The 20047-nt window shown below is 42.4% G+C and overlaps 1 protein-coding gene across 36 annotated transcripts in view; it reads right to left on the bottom strand.

Moving 5' to 3' along the window:
- Positions 1 to 623: 623 nt before the first annotated feature.
- LOC116335353 (protocadherin gamma-C5-like) overlaps positions 624 to 20047 on the bottom strand; it is a 281881-nt gene continuing 262457 nt past the window's right edge. For 32 of the 36 annotated variants that reach the window (XM_039618250.1, XM_039618350.1, XM_039618285.1 and 29 more), the window contains exons 2-4: positions 8815 to 8873; positions 4865 to 4962; positions 624 to 3343 (exon numbers count right to left, since the gene is read on the bottom strand). In XM_039618250.1, the coding sequence (XP_039474184.1) occupies positions 3060 to 3343; positions 4865 to 4962; positions 8815 to 8873 (441 nt within the window). In that variant the 3' untranslated portion in view covers positions 624 to 3059. Of the gene's footprint in view, positions 3344 to 4864; positions 4963 to 8814; positions 8874 to 12948; positions 15679 to 16793; positions 19624 to 20047 lie in introns of those variants that run through there. The other 4 variants (XM_039618205.1, XM_031759202.2, XM_031759280.2 and 1 more) reach the window with 4 other exon arrangements.

Raw genomic sequence — 20047 nt, 5'->3', positions numbered from 1 at the left:
TCTGCAAGAGGAAAGATAGAAGAGCGTGTAGCTCTAATATCAATGAGTTGGAGAAGGAAACAGTTTATAGAATAAGCTCTATGAAACAATGGAATCCATTACCATTACGTTTGAGATCAATGGACTCTATTGAAACTTTTAAAGAGCAGTTTAATACTTATTTGTATAGGCTTGCTAATTGTTTTTGTGAAGCATATCCTTATCTAGAAAGATGCTAAATAAATTAATTTTACTGACTTACTTAATAAGCTGTGCCGTCCTTTTTCTTTTTAAACAAGGAATACTTTTTTTGGCAGCTGTAGTTGTGAGTCCTATTGAAAAAGGATCAGAATTTATATAATCAATTTAACATGTTTTTGATTAAGCCATTCTAGTTCCTGTAAATTATTTGTAGCTTCATAGTTAGCTTTTTAAAGAAACCAGAAATTAAAGAAGAAAAAAGGCTTCCGGGGTTAATTAGTAGTGCTGCAGCCACATCGTTAAAACTCCAAAAAGCATTTAAACTGTTTAGCGAGTGCCATTAATATTGTTAACAGTGTAATGATGCTCAGAGTTACCTCACTCAGTCTCTAGCCTGTGAGAGAAATGAGAAACAGCAGCATTAACACAAACCACACGATAAGTATTTTTAAAATGAATCTTTTTATTTGAAATGTCAGTGTTCAAGAGAAAATAAAACAGCAATATAAATATTAGCATAAAAATAAGAGAGTAACACAGGGGTATAGCGTGGGGTTTAAGCATTTGATAAGAAAGATAATACAGCAGGATAGAGTAGGATTAATTCAGCAGCGGACGGACTTACACATATATAATATTTATAATCATTTGTTCATATGGACAGAAAGAGAATGAGAGGCATTCTTTCACAAATGCACAAGATAAAATCACCGCAAAAGAACATTAAGAGGTTACAGAAGGATAGAAACTTTTCCATATTTTTTTTCTTTTGTTTTGTATCTTTACAGGGTGATAAAAGATAGTAGAGAGAAAATAAACACAAAAATATGCGCAACACATACCACAAGTTAACTAGTCTACGTGTGTCACTTCTTTTACTTATCTAAAGTTATCTTTATCATTTATTTACACTTAAGTGTTAGTTGGCTTCCATGGTGCTTAGTTACTACATTGCAACACAAACTGCTGAAGAACATCTCAAATTTTTTTTATTATTGTTTTTTTTTTTAAACTGTGGTTTTCTTAATTTTTTTTTCTTAAAAACAAAATGCAACACATTCCAGTAGTAAGCCACGCCTTGTGGAGAGGGACTTTTATTTTGAAAATGTTGGACATGGTCCCTACTATACAAACACCTGGCTCATACCATCGACAGGACTCGTGTTTATTTACAGTGGGGAAGAGCCTCACAGGACTAGGGAGTAGAGGGGGAGAGGTGAGTGGTGAAGAGGTTGAGGTTTCCCATTGGTGTCAATGGAAGAGAGAGATTTCAAAGGGCTTGTGAGTGGCATCTCCTCACCAACAGGGACAACTGCGCTTGGCTCTGTTGACCTCTACTACAGTCAGTGCATTTGAGAGAGTTTCTGGGGTGGGCAGGTCAACTGTGGTTCCTCTGTACATTCAGTGGGTAGAGCCAAGGATGTTTCCCACCCCCTGATCGATACAATGGTGCCACCTCAGTCTGTTTACCTCTCACCATATCACTTCCACTCTCCCTAACCCACCCTGCAAGCTGCCTTTTTTTTTCTTCATGCTGTTGTACGTGTCCAGGAGTCTGACAGAAGGATAGACGGCAACGTAAAAACTTCATATCTTATACAAACACTTTCTCTATGCTATCGAATCGTTATCTCCCAAAGAAAAGACATGATACTGTGCCACATCAAGACGTTTCTTCAGCACTTAAGGATGATGAAGGAAAATACTCCATCGAGGCCCTAAAGGCCCGCAAGATGTCTAGAAACTCCTAAGCACTTAAGTTTACCACATCTACATGTTTCCCTAAAGACTGAAGTGATTACAACTCCTACATCATCTTAAGAATACTAACAGTGCATTTCTTTTTGTTTGGCTCTCAATATGGGGGTGGTGAATGAGGGAGGGACACGAGCTGAGTGTGAGGAGGGGAGGGCAGGGGGGTGTGGGGCAGCAAGACATGTCTGTGTCCATCTGGAGGTGTTGCAGAAGAAGCCAGTCCCTGCTGCTGTACCACTGATATGGACAGCATGGCTCGTGACTCCACGACACAGCGCCATGCAACCCCCACCCTTTGCCAGCCCTTCCTCTGGGTGCATGCTCAGGTCATAAAAATATCAGAAGATTAAAATCTTTTTTTTTTAAACTGCGATTACAAAAGTAATTTTCATTTTGTGTCAAGTAAATGCTACATGTGCATTATATTGACCTGCGATTGGAGGGACGATAATAGATTCAAGATGTCCTTCTCCTCTGCTTTTGCAATGCATAGTTTGCAATTCTAAACTAGTATATGTGGTTTGAACCTTAATGAGCATGCAGAAGAGTTTGTAATACTTGTCAAACAACAGCCTTAAAGTCAAAGGACTTAACGCTTTAAGACCCAGCAATGCTGACCCTATTAGCAATCTAATGGATGGCAACTAACGTACTTTACAACAGGTGACTTTCCACCTCATGGAAAGTGCACAAAAAAATCCAACGTGAAACACATTAACATTTCATTTCTGAATACATCGCTGCGTATAGCCTTGTCATCCCAGCAAGGTTGCTTACACTGAATCTCTTTGTCCAAGTTTTTGTTTTGTATTTTTGCCAAAAAAAAAGAAAAAAGAATTATGGGCGGGGGGCAGTAACCCCCCACACCCAGCCAAATATATCTACCAACAACGGTTATGTGAACAATAATAGACCTTAAGCACAGCACAAGTTAGAAACACTAACAGCTTTCAACACATTCAGATTCTTTGAGGCATTCAAGACACTTTCAAAGAACTTTCAAAATCGCCCATGTGGTCACAAGTGATTTGCTGTCAATATTTAAGATATCTAATGGTGGGGTGTGGAGGGTTAATTTCTCATCAGATCAGGCCCAGGTTTATCATTCCTTCACCTATTCACATCTACTTCTTCTCCTTCTTGGTGGACTTCTTCTTGGAGGCTGGAGTCTGGGCGGCCTTGGGGGGCTCTGGTTGAGCCGAGGCCTGAGGAGGGGGCAGTGCCTGTTGGGTGGCCTGCTGGGCCGTGGCCTGCTGCTGCTGGGGGTTTGAGGTGAGGGTGGCCGTGCTGCCTGGGATGTAGACGTTCTGACGATAGTCTGGCACGTGCTGCAGGGTGAACTGGGGGCTGTAGCGGGTGCTCAAGCCCATAGTGCCGGGCCCGAGGGTGGCTGTAGCCTCACTCACTTCTAGGGGGAAGAGAGACAAAGTTGGGGGACAAGGGGTGAGGAGGGAAGAGGACAGAGGGATGAAACTTGTTAGAAAAGCATTTGGAAGAATATCTAGTATAAACAGAAGTGGTGAAATTAAATGGGACATAAAAGGAAATTATACTACTTTTTTAAACCTTGTACAGGAGAGTAAAAGGAAATTCAGTCTGAACATCAGGTTTAGTTCAATCAAAAACATAAAGAGACTGTAAGTGAACCTAAAAAGTGAAGATATGAACAAGAAGAAATATGAACAAAAGAGTGAAGAGGATTTTCTTTTTTGTTTAACGTGGTTGCTGAAAATGTCTTATTCCTCTGTTTATCTGCCTTTCCTTTTTCTTAAAATAAAAAAAAATCAGGCATGCCCTGTTTCTGTGAGTGCGCATGACATAGCTGCTCAGCCCATAATTCTCCCACAGCCCCTGCATTGCAGAGCCAGGGACACAAACCCTCCCTCCCCCATTCTCTAGTTCATCTCAGCCTCCATAAATACACACATGCACATGACATTTGCAGTGCTAACTGTGCTGGAGCTAAAGTCATTAGAGAGAACACTTTTTTATTACCTTCTCCTCTGAAGTGGAGCGCTAATTAAATGAATTGTTCCTGCATTGTGTTTATCGGCACAGTGACATTAAGCACAAAGGAGAGATGACCTTCAGTATTTATCACACGCTCAGTTTGTTCCTTCCTCCCTGATGGCTCAAATTGTTCATTCTGTCTAACATGCAGGTTACCACCACATGACCATCTCGCCATTTCCCTGTGATGGAAAAAAATGTCACACACCAGGGCCCAGTTCCCAGTGTCCAAGAAAGGGGGGGGGGGGGGATGGGTTGGTGGTGAAATAACACTGGAAGTGACGACTTGAATCTGTTTGCCAATAAACCTCATCACATTCGTCTCGCCATCATCACCATCTTTGCATAATTTGTGTTTGCCTGACGCTACATTTGGTCTTGGTAATCCTGCTATTTGCTGCGTACTTTTCTATGCGATGACAAAGCCTGAAGATGAGTCACTGCGTGAATTCGCCTCAGTGCTGCCTAAGCAGTCACTGCAGGGACAGAAGGGACAGGACAGGAGGGGGAGGATGTGTGTTGTAACATATGGGAATCATATAGGCTTTAATGTTACATAAATGTAAGAGTAGCCCTTATAGCTCACTGCTTATAGTAAAACATTAAACATGTGATAAGTGTGTACAGTGGAAACGTGTCTCACTGTTGTGTTATTATATTCAACAAATCAGCTTTACTACATCAAGGAAACTGTGGGTAGTAATACTAGGTTCACGTCCACTAAATGGAAACGCCAGCGTGGACAGACAGAGCTTTATCAATGACTGAGTCTGGCTTGTTGCTCTCCAACCAAACAGGAAGCTAAACAAACCACCACTTCCCACGCATCCTGATGAGAAGACGAGCAATAAATAGGCTTGGAAAAGAGATGGTGGAACTCATAGAAGGGAGGAAAGAGGTGACGAGGTATAGGACTCACCGTTGGCTGCAGCCATCAGGGCTTGGAGCTGCTCAGCTTCAGTAGGGGGCTGGGGCCAGGGGCCAGTTCCCATGGCAACCTCAGGTCCTCCAGTTGCCCTGTGGAAAAAAAAAAACATTGGGAAAGAACACATGTAAATAAATTCTCCTCTCCAGTGGATCTATGTGTGTTTAGCTTGACAGGATGATGTAAAGCAGAGCAGCTGATGGTGAAATACACAGCCTGAGGAGAATAATACAGGATGTATAGTACGCAAAACAGGGTGTGTCTCACACACACACACACACACACAGTCACACTTAATAGATTATTGTAAAGGCATGTGCAAATGCTTCTGGACACACACATGGTAGCAAGTGTGTTCACACATTAATTGTACAGCGGTCACACACTCGCCAGTATGACCCTGAGCAATGCGCCGTCTAGTAAATCTGATTAAACGTATTTAATGATCCCACCTTTAAAGGAAATAGCTGTCTGCATAGTGGCACATGCAGCGCTCAGTGAGTGCTGAACATTTCCATCTGGACGGGCTTCATGTTCAAAGGCTGGTTTATTTAAAAGCTGTAATTTGCATGTGGGGGTAACAGCGGAGAAAGCAGACTTGTATGCTTTGAGTATGCTCACCTACGTATTTCTATTCCCACGCATGTAACACGGCAACACAAGCTCTGCAACTGAGAACTAGGTCGCAATGTTTGAGTCTGTTCCCAAAGTGCTAATAAACCCCCAATTTTAGATTTTTAGTGTCAAAAAACAACAGTGTGCTATCTTCATGCTACTGGTAAACGATCATAAAATATAGATAAATGTCATTTCACTTCATTACAAGTCCTGCACGAGACTCAAACATCATTTAAAACCATTATAGCAGTAGTATGGCTAATTCCTCACCAGCACTGCATTAAAAAAAAAAGTAATATTTAACTACTCTCAGCCGTGTAAACAGTGGGTCAGAGTGTTGAAACAAAGCCTTTTTGACTGTATGGGCTAATAAAACCCCTCAGGACACTCAGTGGAGGCCATGGGTAAAAGATTCTGTTGGAATGCGCAGCTGGAAATGACAGTGACATAGTGAAGCTAAGGTCCCAAGTGCTACTTCCCTAATACAAAAATTTTAGTAATAAAGGGGCAAGGCAAGACAGTCCGTACAGTGTTACAGCACACAGAAAACATTTATAGTACTCAAGATGGTTACAGTTTTAAGTTTAACTTTTTATGCTTGAAAGAACAGAGTTGTAGGCTCATCCTACAGCATAACATTAACCTCAAAGCAATAACCAGAGTCATAAAAAACTGTTTACAGTAATGCAAAGGATGCTATAGCCCCCACACAGCCATGAACACCAAATCGGTCTGGCCTATTATGGACGGGCAGAAGAAAATGAGACAGCCAAGATGTTTGTACTTAGCAGGACTGGTGTTATTTTAAAGGGTGATTATGCCAAATGATTTTTCAATGTTTGCATTCCTCTTTATGAAATGTAAATATATTTAAGGATTCGCAGCTTATCTAAAACTTCTGCACAATAGACAGTGTGTTAAATGCATAGGATGTAAACAAGAAAGCTCCTTTCTACTTAAACCCAACTAAAAAAGCCCTCAGACAAATTGGCCTGATCTGGGGAATAAAGAGAAAATAAAGGACACATTAAGAGAAAAAGTGAAAAAGGAGTTTGAACACAAAAGCTCGGCTCTGTTTAAGCGCAGGTTGCCAGACTGCACTGCCAAAGCACTGAAGTGGTTTTCAGCTCAGTGCCAGAGAGAGACCGAGGAAGAGAAACATGTATGTCTTGTGCCAAGCAGCCAATGAGAAACAGACTGGATAGGAGCACCCTTGGTAAGGCCAGAAGCAGCCATTTTGTGCCCCTTCATGCTAAATTAGCATTCATTTTCTTATCATATCCTCTAGTTGTGTTAAGTGTTTCCTGTGGTCAGGATTATCACTTCCTGTGGGCAAAGTTGTACATTGTGGTTCAGAATGATGTCCTCAGCTGGCCAGTCTGGGCTATCATTCTCCTTTGGCTTCCTTACATGACATGTTTCATCTTAATAGATGCCTTTACTTGTCGCTTTTCAGGGAACCTTGAAGAAATTAAAGCCACAGTAGGAAAAAGTTAAAAAAAAAACCCCTCCTGCAGCTCTTTGCTTCTTTTTAATCCCCTCCAACCAACGAAGCACAGAATCAGTGGTTAATGTTTTGATTTCACACAGAATTCAAATGCCACTCTATTTAACCATTTATTCCACTGTGTTACTTTTTTACCTTCTTCCCCATCACAGGCTAGATTTTATAATTTAAACCCATTCCTCTAGTCACATGGTGTACATGCTGACATCTATTATATCTGCATGTTAACCTCTAGTGCTTAAAACAGACTCCCGATTACTCCATCCTGGAACGTCTCAACCTCTAACAGGCGTTTTAAACTATCAGTCATGACACAGATGTCGTCATTGTCCTCTGGTCAATAAGTCACATGAAAAAGCTGCATGTGGTGGTGTTAAGCTACAACCATCACAGACATACATCAAAGGCAACACTGTATGGTAGGCAAATCTCGAAGGAGAGAAAAAGAAGAGTTCTCAGACTATAACGACTATATGTATAGCACACATACAAGGCATAGCAAATCTACAAAACACTGCACACAAACTGAAAAAAAGTGTCACAATCCTTTCTACGCCACAGCAGGCATTGTGGCCTATGCACATCGATCAACAAATCCCATCAAACTTTCAGGGAGACTAACAGAAGCTATGGGTTAGGTACAGCTACACACAGCACAGCACGCGACTGCAGTGCACTAACTAAAAGATTTTAGTCACTCTCTGCCCTTATCAGCTGACCAAGTTCCTCTTTCACTGAACAGTGGCAAGTGTGATCCCTGATCAGCTGCTGAGGACATAAAGTGACCATACAGGGCCTACGTCTAAATCGGTACCTTGTCCCATTCTTCGGCGTCCATCGTATGTGTGTACCGTACGGCATGTGGGGACTAAAAACACAACAAGTTATACACCCTGAAAAGAACTACTGTGTATTTGTATATGCTTGAGATCTTGTTTGGAAAATGCTGAGTCAGCCAGATACTTTTCAAATACAGGATGTGAATGACATAGCTGTTGAGAAGTAAAATGAACTGAGTCTAATGTATCTACAAACCCAGTGGTTTCTAAAAGAGCAGTAGCCTGTGTTTGTGCCTAACATTTTCCTGAAAACAGTGCCTGTGTGTTTCAGGGACAAACCTTGACTCATAAGATCTGTTGCACAATCACAACTGCGTACACTACATGGGCAAATATCAGTGACAAAGCAATCAACACAGAATGTAAACTAAACAACACAAATGACATTTAATAAGGCAAGTAACTGACGTCAAGAAAACGTGTTTTCAAGTGAGCACTCGGTACATCCTGACGTGGCAGGAAAAAATGAAGAGAGCAAGAAAGATAAATGCACTATCCCATCCCCCCTGCTAGCTCTGGTCACCGTCCCTCATCAGTAGTACTGAGCGATGGCGCACAGGCTCAGGGAGCGCAGAGAGGAAAGGAACAGCAGGGGAGGGGAAGGGGGAGGGGGAGTGGAAGCTGCGGCAGCCATTTTATAAAGCAGCCTGGAAACAGGCAGAGATGCTTTTCAGGTTCAGATGCTGTAAATCACAACCTTACTGAGCAGAACCATGCAATCAGATGGAACAAGAAATTCATCACCACTGGAATCAAATTTGAAGTCACAAAACAATGTTCGCTTGTGATGCCATCTGCATTTTAAAATCAGCACACTGCAGGTAGCAAGTTATTATGGTTACAGCGTTCACTACCATCCCCCCTTTTTAAAAAAAAAATTCTCTCACCCCTTGTACTCTTTTTCCCCTTGAAAAGCAATAACATGATCTAGATATTATTGCGTATTTCAGCTGAATCAGTGTGTTACTCTGCTTACTCACCCGCTAGGTCCGGGTCTTTGTCCCTGTGTGAAGCGCCAGTCATTGTTGGGAGGCTTTTGCTGTGAAGAGAACAGAAGATGCAGTATGAAATATATGTTTCATCGCAAAAACAGCAAGAAGTTTCTAAGGTGCAGTTTAGTGTTTTTACGTATTTGGTTTGTAGTTGAGATGTGTGCAATGATGATGTATGTCTGTGTGTACCATTTGGCATGTCTTTACAGTTTTTCACTGAGGCTCATCAAAGCATTACAGATGGCCACGAATAACTGTACCTTCAGGCATCCATGTTGTCCCAAACACTGTGGGGCATAAACTGCTGCAGAGGAGCACGCACACATACACAAAAACTACAGACCTGCTTAAAAAAAGAAAAAAAAGAAAACCCTCAAAACTAAAATCAAAAGACTGGTAATTTAAATGGGCAATCGGCTTTGCACCAAAGCGGCCAGAAGCTGAACTGGACGTCTAAATGACTTGCATCTGGAAGGATTATCTCAGAGGATGACAGTACACATAGAGATTTGTCTAAAATACTGAGCTTGCCAGCTCATGAGTGGAAAAATGAAGGCAAACCAAAACTATGACAGTGACAAGACTTTTGAGAGACACACAGACAGACTGATTAGCTTCCCACACTGCTTCTTATAAAAATCTCCTTTAAAGAGTAGGAGGACAAAAGAAGTTGGATACCAAAACTTAGAAGCAGTGATAAAAGCCTCTCCCATCTCTGCATGCTTCTGCTGTCTATTAATGTCTTCAACCCCATTGCAGTTTTGTCCATCTCTACCTCACGGGCCATGTCACCATGTCTCTCTCTAGCTCTTTCCCTCCCTCACTCTCTCTGACTCTCTTGTTGTGCAGTGATGCGGTGAATAGACCCGTGGCTTGGCTCCAGATTCTGCTGCCTAATCGACACAAGAGCTCCCTGGAGAGAGAGGCCAGCAGAATGATGTGCTGCATTATTAAAAGAGCTGTTCTACCCAAGGGAATGATGGAAAGAAGCAAGAGAGCAGCAGAGAAAAGTGAAAGACAGCTACACGCAAGGAGCAGTATTGACTGAGAATCTGTTAGAATACAGGTAAATAAAGGAATAAAGGTTAGTGACCACACAGGACCAAACAGGGAAATACAGTTTGTTGAAACAGCCTGAAGACAAAACAAGTGAATGTAACCGCAGGACCTCAAGACACTCCTAACAGAGTTAAGTGTGCACGATGAAGAAGTGATGGAAGCAGTAGTACAGTTGCTGAACATGCATGTAGCGTTGAGTGAAAATAGCTGTTGGTGGATTCAGTTTCAGTATTGTTTTCATGTTGCACACAAGTCAGCTCTCCGGAAGAGAAAAACAAGGTCAGTTACAGACAGGGTTGCTTGGTTATTCCTCGTAACTCACAAGCTTTTTATTACAGCGTGAAATGTTTTTAATGGGTGAAGATGAGAGGGAGGGTGAAAAATGAACTCTCATCCTCCTTCACGGCAGAGCTCGGTTGATGGTTAAAGTCTAAAATTGGACACAGAGATGTGTATGTGTGCGTGGGCATGTAAATCTGTCTGAGTTGTAGGGAGAAAAAAAATATCAGCAGTGAGGGGAAGCAAACATCCACAGAGAGAGAGACCCAGCATTCCAGCTGCGTGAGTTGTTCTCACCACACACTTTCACAGACAAACACTGATCATTTTCAAGGTCAAATCCCACTGCAGCCATGTGGAAGGAAGGATAACAGACTGTACTGGAATATCTTCCTGTATGCTTCCTTATGGAAAGCCGGGTATAAGCAGACAGATAAAACTAGGCTATTTTATAAGTCTCCAATGCTTATCTGCTTGAGTTTTTTTTTTTTTTTTTTTTTTAAAAACTGAAGACTTTCAACAAACTGATGTGTGTTGCCAAGGTCTTAAGTTAAGGTGGTTACAACAACAACAGTTTCTAGGGAAAACAAATCCCAACAGTAAAACCTATTACCGGCTTACAGAGACAAAATCTAATTGACTTCATCTACAATTATCTGAGGAGCTTTAGCTGTGCTTGTTTCTTTATGATTTGTTCTCTTTAATCAGTCGGTCACTAAAGAAATATGAATGAGGTTATTAAAAATTCACAAGCTGTTTTTCTTTTTTTGAGAGCAAGTTAAATGTAAGCATGGAGAGAGAGAAGGTCAGACAGACTATCCAGACATGCTGCCAATGAAGAGACAGATTACAGCTCTGTGGGCCCGGCTTCTCATCCCACAGAAAGACGATCATATTAGACCTGGAAGATTTAAAAATGGGTCAATCTACTTCCCCTTACATCTCTGAGTTGAACCAAAGAGCTCTGAAGGATCTCCAGGTGAATTAGAACCTGGCTGGATTCCTTAGCTACCTCACAGTAATGTGCATAAAAGCTCAAAAATATAAAGACAACTAGATTTAGAAACAGGAAGGTCGAAATCATGGTATTTAAACTGCCGACTTCAATACTGTTTTAATTTACTGTAGGCTTTGCACTGTCACAAGAAAGGATCACAATGCGTAGTGTTTGACTTTGATATTCCTCTCCTTTAAACAAACATCATGACTCAACTAATCATAACCTCTGAGGACAGTTTTACTGAACCGCATGAACCAGCATGTCCCATGCACAGCTCTGTCATCCATAAAAAAAGCATATTTACAAAAAACACTTGGCCTAACTTTGTGCCAACCCTTATGAACTCACACAAGCTTAAAGACTGAAATACTAAATGGTAATATTCAGATCTTGATGCAAATGACAAACAAAAAAAAGGGAAAAAGTGGGTTATGACTTTGCAGTAGGTCAAAATGCTTCACATCCTTTAATATACTGTAATTTTAACCCAAGTCTTATGTGAACGCACGTTATTGAAGAGAGTGTGCCAAGAGAGCACACTGCAAATGAATAAAGGATACAAAGAGGGGCAGTGGGAAGGATCTAAGGCCCCAGGGTCCTGCTAAAATTACACACTACTGGAGGCGTCCTCGTGCCTGATGCTTTTTACACACAATCTCATGCATGCAGGCACACAAAGACCTGCAGTGGTACTCTAAAGCTTTATAGCCTGTGCCGTCTGTCACTGTGCCACACATGCATAAAGCCATCCTTCCTTTTCAGTTATCAGTCCTTCTATCTCTTTTGCTCTGCTGTCCTTGTTGCACACGTGTCACTAGAGCAGAGAGACAGATGGTACGCTGCTGACCTCAGAGACAACCTAATTCTGTGCAGAGTCTTTATAAAACAGAGTTGGTAGAAATATGAGGGTTTTTAAAATATATATTAAATAGAGTCAAGGGTAAAAATCATTATCAAAATAACAGAGCAACCTCACATAGATGTGAAATGCTAGATGAGGAATACTGAGGATAAACTGATTAAAGATGAAAAAAAAAACTTTCTATTTTTTCCACTGAATTCCCCACTAATCACTAAGAGCGACCTCATGTGATGCTGAGTCATGGAACCAATCATCAAAGGTTCAGAGGACAACAGGAAGTCAGGGTTCAGGCCACTGACCCCACGAATTCCTGTTTTTCAACTACTGCTTTATTCTTTGGCTCTCTCCCTCCACCCTTCTTACCCTTTTCTTTCCTGGCTCTTTTCCTCCGTCACCCCCATCTCTCCCTCTGTCATCCTGTTCCCCTCTATCTTCCAGCCATTCCACTGAGCCAACTCTGCAGTACCCATTTTCATCTGGTTGTCTCCTCCCCTCCATCTGTTAACAGCACTTATGTTTTACCCCTTTCCCCCTTTTTTGCTATTCCAGCTAGCTTCTTTTTCCTTTATAACTACAGCTTTATTCTTCATAAATAGCAGCATTCTGTCACTTAAAATGCTTCAAGCCAGAGATAGTAACCACATTTGCCCTCGGGTCAGATTAAATATTAAGATGTTTTTTCACTCTTCACAAACCTATCTAACAGAACAATAACACTCTCAGAGCCCTTTCACCATGTAGAGAGAGACTGGTCCTCTGGGTAAAACAAAACAAATGGAGTAAAAGATAGAATACAGCAAGTCACTGGGGAACTTTTCAGTGCATAACAAAACAGAGACATGTTTTGGGATGTTTATGCATTTCCACAAGTCTAATGTTAATAGTGAAAAGTATATGCTCACTCTCCCACTTAATCTCTCACCTCACTGGCTGAGTTCATAAGGTACTTCTTGCTGAGCGTCATGTTGAGTGTGTTGTTGTGACTCAGCATGGGTGATTTCATAAATACAAAGTCACTTCGGCTAGATATAGTGGAGTAGCAGGGCCTATAGGTCCGTGTATGTGGCTCTTGGGGACCTCCCACAACCTCCATATATCGTATGGGTCCATCAGTATTGAGCTGCAGGTGGAGGTCCTTGCTAGGCCTCTGATGGTAGCGGCTGGACCTGTGGTGACCATAGCAGCAGCATTCAGAGCCTCCCAGCCCTGGGCCACGGTGTCTCAGGCAGCGCACCATGAGAACAACAAATGTGATAAAGGACACCGCTGACACACAGGCTAGAGAGATGATAAGGTACAAAGTGATATCTGGCATCCCATTGCGTTGGTAGAAAGGTATGTGGTGAGGGATAATCGGAGCATCGTTGGCTGGTGCCTTCTCATCCACAGTTATTGTAATGTTCACAGAAGTGGACTTGGGTGGGTCTCCATTATCCTGAATGATGACCACAATGTCATAAGTTGAACCACTTTCCTCCTCGTCCCACTTTCGAGCTGTGCGGAGGTCCCCAGTGTGTGCCCCAATACGGAACATACCAGCATTTGGTCCAGGAGCAATTGAGTAAAACAACCAAGCATTGTGCCCACTGTCTGCATCCACTGCGACCAGTTTATTTATAAGGTGCCCTGGACTGGCAGATGGGGCCACAGTGAGCTCTAATCTTTTGTCTTTTGAGTAGGAGGGGTGTACAATCACTGGTGCATTGTCATTCACATCCACAACAAACACGTGCACAGTAACGTTGGATGTCCGTGGCGGCACTCCAGCATCCTCAGCCTGCACCTCAATACGGAAAGCTTTAAGCTGTTCATGATCCAGAGAGCGCATGCTGTAGATGTGACCGCTCTTCGGGTTGATGTAGACATAAGAAGATATGGGTGAGCCCTGCACCATGCTTGGAAGGATTGAATAAGAGACGTGTGCATTTTCACCAAGGTCTGGATCAGTGGCAGAAACGACAGCGATGGGGGCACTGGGAGCATTGTTTTCTGAGATGTCCACAGAGTATGAAGGCTGAGAGAAGGTGGGGGCATTGTCATTTACATCAGACACCTTCACCACAAAGTTGATTTGTGATGAAAGGGGAGGGGAACCAGCATCAGTGGCCTTGATGACAACTGAGTACTCTGGGACAGTCTCACGGTCCAGGTTGCCAGCTGTGACCAGGCGGTAATGCATGTCAAAAGTTGACATGAGTTTGAATGGTAAACCTGGCGTGATGGTCAGCTTAACATTTCCATTCAGACCAGGGTCTGGGTCCCGTGTGTTTATGAATGCTATAGCGGTCCCTGGTGCTGAGTCCTCTCTGATAGACTCAGTCAGTGACACCAGTTTCACCTCTGGTGCGTTGTCATTCACGTCAACGACGGTCACAATGACGTTACAGGAGCCCTCCATAGCGGGAGAGCCACCATCTCTGGCCTGCACTGTTATGTGATATGCATTCATCTCCTCATAATCCACAACACCCTTTACACGGATTTCCCCGCTTTTAGAATCCACAGTGAATAGATTGAGAACGTGCTGTGGTGTGTATTTACTAAAAAGATACGATATGTCCCCGTTGCTACCCGAATCGGCGTCTGAGGCGTTTACTTTCGTTACTAAAGTGCCCAGCGCAGCATTTTCTAATAGTGTAACTTTCTTTACAGGTTCGTCAAAGACGGGCGCATTGTCATTTACGTCCAGAATGTCAATGAGCAGAAGTGTTGAGCCAGATTTCTCTGGCTGACCCCCATCCACAGCAGTGAGCAGCAGGCGAAACGAGGCCTGCCTCTCTCTGTCCAAAGCTTTATCCACCACTAGCTCTGGAAACTTGCGGCCGTCACTTTTAGTTTCCATATTCAAAGTAAAGAAGTCATTTGCTGCGAGATGATACGTGCGTAACGAGTTGGTACCCACGTCAGGGTCGTGCGCGCTCTCCAAACGAAACTGTGTGCCAGGTGCGGCCGCCTCAGATATCTCCAAAGAAATGTTAGTGGTTGAAAACTGCGGCGCATTGTCATTCACATCCAGAACGTTCACCACGACGCGATGGATCTCTAAAGGATCATCCATAAGTATTTGAAGGTGTAGTGAACACGCTGAACTTAAATCGCACAGATTCTCTCTGTCAATTTTTTGTTTAATAATCAAATCGCCGGTCGTCTGCTTAACCTCAAAGTACTGCACTGATGATTCGGAGACCACCCGCAGCCTCCTCTGAACAATCCGCTGAGCAGTGAGAGTCAAGTCTTTAGCGATATTCCCCACGACAGAGCCTGGATTTAGTTCCTCCGATACGGAATAGCTGAGCTGAGCGGACGCACAGGAGACCCATGCTAGATAAAAGTAAACCCTCCACAGCCTCCCTCCTCCCGAGTACTTTCTCTGCGCGGAGTCCATTGTACTGCGCTCCGAGGATCAGGGAACGGCAAAGTTTCTAACTTCTTTCACTGTAGCGTATCCATGATAGAATTAAAACGCGACGTCCACACTCCTAAACATTTCCATTTTAGAAAAAGGGCGATGGGATGTTTTGATGTGACCATGACGGCCGTCTTTAAAGAAAAAAAGAAAAAATAAACGAGAGCGAAAACTCAAAGTATTTTCTGCCTCCACTCTCTGCTTGTGTCTCCTCCGCCTGATTCCCCTCATGGGCGGGGAGAGGCAACTCAGGCCTTCCCTCTCATTGGAAGACAGGGTTGGATCAGTGTTGTCATCTCTCTCACACACATGCACCGAAAACTTTTTAGTGACTTCACTTCCACATACGAGTATCAACTCGAAAAAAAAAATATTTGGTTTCAGAAGTTTGAAATTACACCGAAAGACAAACAACACAGCACGCCAAGTGTCTGTTAAAACGTATAACGAAGATCGAAGTCATAAATGCAAAGGATAAGACATCTTTATATAGAAAAAACCCCCACGTGGTTTTCTTAGAGAGTTCTCATTGTCAAAACAGTAGCGTATCAGCCTTATGTCATTTAACGCAATGCCGTTTGTGCCCGCATGGGGGCATGGTTTCCAAACCGGATTTTCCTCTTAGGGCAAACAATACAGTTTATCAGAAGATCAAAGGTTAAAAACAGGCTTCATTGTAAAGCTCAGTAATTCTAGACAAATAAAAATAAAATAAAATAAATACACATTTTTTTTTAACTATAAAACGACACACGGAAGGCATTTTGAAGATCCTGGCAATTTGAATTAGAGGGGATTTCTATATTTGATACGCCTCATTAACATAAAGACCGAAAACTAATAATTGATTATACTTATTGAAAACGCTAACATATATTAGAGTAAATTAAAATAATTGTTGCAACTGAATTGTAAGTTTTCCTTAATTCTATTAAACTTGTGTCTTTTTAAAGTAAGAAAAAACATGAAACTGATAACTTTTTTTGGAAAAAAAGATATGCAATAATAAATTGAAACCAATAGTAGTGGTAAAATTTTACTTTTACCATTATAGTAGTACCACACAAACACACACGCAGTGCATGGTAGAGAGAGTGAAAGCGATTATGTATATTATCACTTAATTAAATATATACCCGGATTTGTTAAAGTGATTACATTCCATAGTGATAATCAAACAAGAAAGTGTAGAAACAAAAAACTGCGAGCAGGGGAACTTGTTGAACTACACTCCTCGCTAGACATAATCAAGCTAGGAACTGCAAAATGAAAATCAGGATAAAAAAAATCAGGATAAGTTAATTTTAAATTCAAGGTTAGGGATATAATTTTACTGAATTCCCTTCGGATTTTGTCCTCACCTGCTGGCTCTCAAAGGTCCAGGTGCTGTCGGGTAAAGAAGCATCCAGGACACTGATCACCTCCTTAAAGTCTGTGGTGCTGCTGGGTTTAATCAGAGTGAAATCGCTGTACTCTGACATTGGAGACATACAGGACCTGAAGGACTGACTCTGAGACAGCATGTCTCCTCCCAGGACCTCCACGTACTTTATAGGTCCATCAGTGTTGAGCTGAATTTGCAGGTTTCTGTTGGGGTTCTTGTAATCATCAGAGTCGGTCCGTCTCATGCAGCACGTGTTGCTGCTCCTGCTGTTCCTGATGCATTTAACCGCTAAGATGAGGAAAGTGACCAGAGACAGCACGGACACCGAGGCCAGAGAGAGAATCAAATACAGGGTGATTCTCCCAGTTTTCTTGCTGGGCTCGGCCGCTTTATGTCGGAGGTCTAAGATGGGCTCATGGAGGCCGTCCTCCAGTATGATGGACACCGTGACTGTGGAGGACTGGATCGGTTCCCCGTCGTCCTTGATCTCTATAAGGAGCCTCTGAGAGGAGTCGTCCTGCTCGGACACAGCGCGTTTAGTCCTCACCTCCCCTGTGTACAGATTGACAGTGAAGAGAGAGTCTGTGGCCTCCGCCAGTCTGTAGGAGATCCAGGCGTTATGGCCCGAGTCAGCGTCCACGGCTGTCACCTTGGTAACCAGGTGACCCGCTTTCGCGGAGCGAGGCATCCTCTGATGGGAGAGGGAGCCCATGGCAGCGGAGGAGGGGTAAATAACAGCGGGGGCATTGTCGTTCTGGTCCAGGATAAAAACATGGACAGTGGCGTTGCTGCTGAGAGACGGAGAGCCCTGATCCTTTGCCTGAACCTGAATCTGAAACACCTTCAGTTTCTCATAGTCAAACGAGTGCATGCTGTAGATGCTGCCGTTATCTGAGTTAATGTAAACATACGATGAGACAGAAACGTCCTGCACTTTAGAGTCCAGTATAGAGTAAGAGACCTTTGCGTTTTCACCAAAATCCAGGTCAGATGCTGATACTGAGTACAGGATAGAGCCTGGTACTCCATTCTCTTTTAAATACACATCATAGATTTTCTGAGTAAATACAGGAGCATTGTCATTCACATCAGTGATAGTGACTAGTACAGATTTCTTACTGGTCAAGGGAGGTGAGCCTGAATCAGTGGCTGTAATTTCAATATTATATTCTGAAAATCGCTCTCTGTCTAAAGTCCCACTGGTAACCAGCGCATAACTGTTAGAAAAAGAAGGTTTCAACGCAAAAGGAGGGCCCTTGGTAATTTGCAACGTTACTTTACCGTTATCAGCAGAGTCGAGGTCTCGCGCACTGATCAAAGCCACAACTGTCCCACTTGGTGCGTCTTCACGCAATGGCTTGGGCTGAGAAGTGAAAACTATTTCGGGAACATTATCATTGAAATCAGTAATATCAACCTGCACGCGGCAGTGACCCTCCATCTGAGGACTACCTTTATCTTTTGCAGTCACATCAATGTCATATGACTTGGCAGTTTCATAATCTAACTCCCCTTTCAGAATTATTTCACCGGTTGAAGGGTTAATATCAAAGACCGACAACACCGAGTCTGGCGTCCGAGAGCCAAATGAGAATGTAATTTCCCCATTTAAACCTTCATCTGCATCTGACGCTTTGGGTTGAATAACAACAGTTCCTTGTATACTTTTTTCACCCAGGGACACTTTATAAAGATTCTTTTCAAAAACCGGAAAATTGTCATTAATGTCAAGAACACTTATGGTTATTTGTGTGGTTCCTGATCTTACTGGATTTCCCCCATCTAATGCTGTTAGTAATATTTTGTGAACTGTTTTTCTCTCTCGATCTAGAGGCTTTTCTAATACAAGTTCCGGGACGGTCTTCCCACCCTCGATTTCCTTTATTCTAAGGGAACAACATTCATTTTTACTGAGTGTGTATGATTTAAGGGAATTGCTTCCAACGTCTGGGTCAGATGCGCTCTCTAAAGGGAAGCGTGTTCCCACCGCTGCTGACTCGGCTATGTTCAAAGACAATTCATTTGAAAGAAAACGTGGAGAATTGTCATTAATATCTCGTATTTCCACCTCAATTCGATGTAACTGTAACGGATCTTCAATGACCACCTGCAAAGGCAACACACAGCTGGCGCTTTGCCCACATAAAGCCTCTCTGTCTATTCTGTCATTCACCACCAGCTCGCCCTTCCCCGGATCCACACTGAAATACTGCTTTCCAGCCTCAGAAGCAACGCGCAATTTACGGTCATAAATGTCCGAAAGTCCCAAACCCAGATCTTTGGCAAGATTTCCAACCACAGAGCCCTGTTTTAGCTCCTCTTGGATGCTGTAACGAGTCTGTGCGTTTACTGTAGTCCACAAGAGGAAGAAATGATGCCACCAAAGCGCCAGCCATCTCCTGTCTCGATATTCCTTTCTCTTTGTCATCCCTGGATTAACAAAAAACACAATATCCAAAAAGAACGGAGCCCATAAAGCAAAAATCCGTATTCCAAAAGCGCGACATATCCCATTAGAATGATACGTTTTTATAGCTAAAGACAAAATTAAGATTTAACCTTATACTCCAAGTGTATGAACCATTTGGCTACTCTCTATCCTCTCTGAGCATTGTGATGGCTGCAGCTGCATGGGGGAGAGAGTAGATCTCTTTGTACAGTTCTAAATGCTATTGGTGCACAGCATCCATCGTCGACATCCAATGAGAAGGCAACGGTGCAGCATAGTTAAAGACACAATGAGGCTTTTGCACTGCCATGATAGAACGATTGAAAACACTCGAAACTCCATATATCATCACAGTATTTTCATCATAGAACATATTAATCACAACATTCTGTTTATTGAGACAAATTTAGGATGTCTGTGGGAAGATCAATAATTCTGGAAAATGTAAAACAAAACAAAGATAAAACATCTACTAACAGATAAATATGTTATATAAAGGTTTAGGTATTATCATTTGTTACCGTCTTGAGGAAATGTCAATTTTTTTTTAAATTTCAAAATCGATTAGCGTGGCCTATGTGGGAGTCGCTGTCCACTTGAGCGGTGCTGAAACGGTCAACTCGAAAACCTGCACACTATCAGACACACAGTGGTGAACGATAAAACCAGCTGAGGACCACAACTTATGGAAATAACTTAAAAGTTAAGTGATCGGATATTTAAAAATAAATTTAAATTTAGTGCTTTAATTTAAATATATAACAAGTTATTTATAATTGCAG

Source organism: Oreochromis aureus, linkage group 2 (assembly GCF_013358895.1).
Source record: "Oreochromis aureus strain Israel breed Guangdong linkage group 2, ZZ_aureus, whole genome shotgun sequence".
Lineage (NCBI taxonomy): Eukaryota > Metazoa > Chordata > Actinopteri > Cichliformes > Cichlidae > Oreochromis > Oreochromis aureus.
The sequence above is the reverse complement of the archived record's forward strand: the minus strand, read 5'-3'. Positions and strand labels throughout refer to the sequence as shown.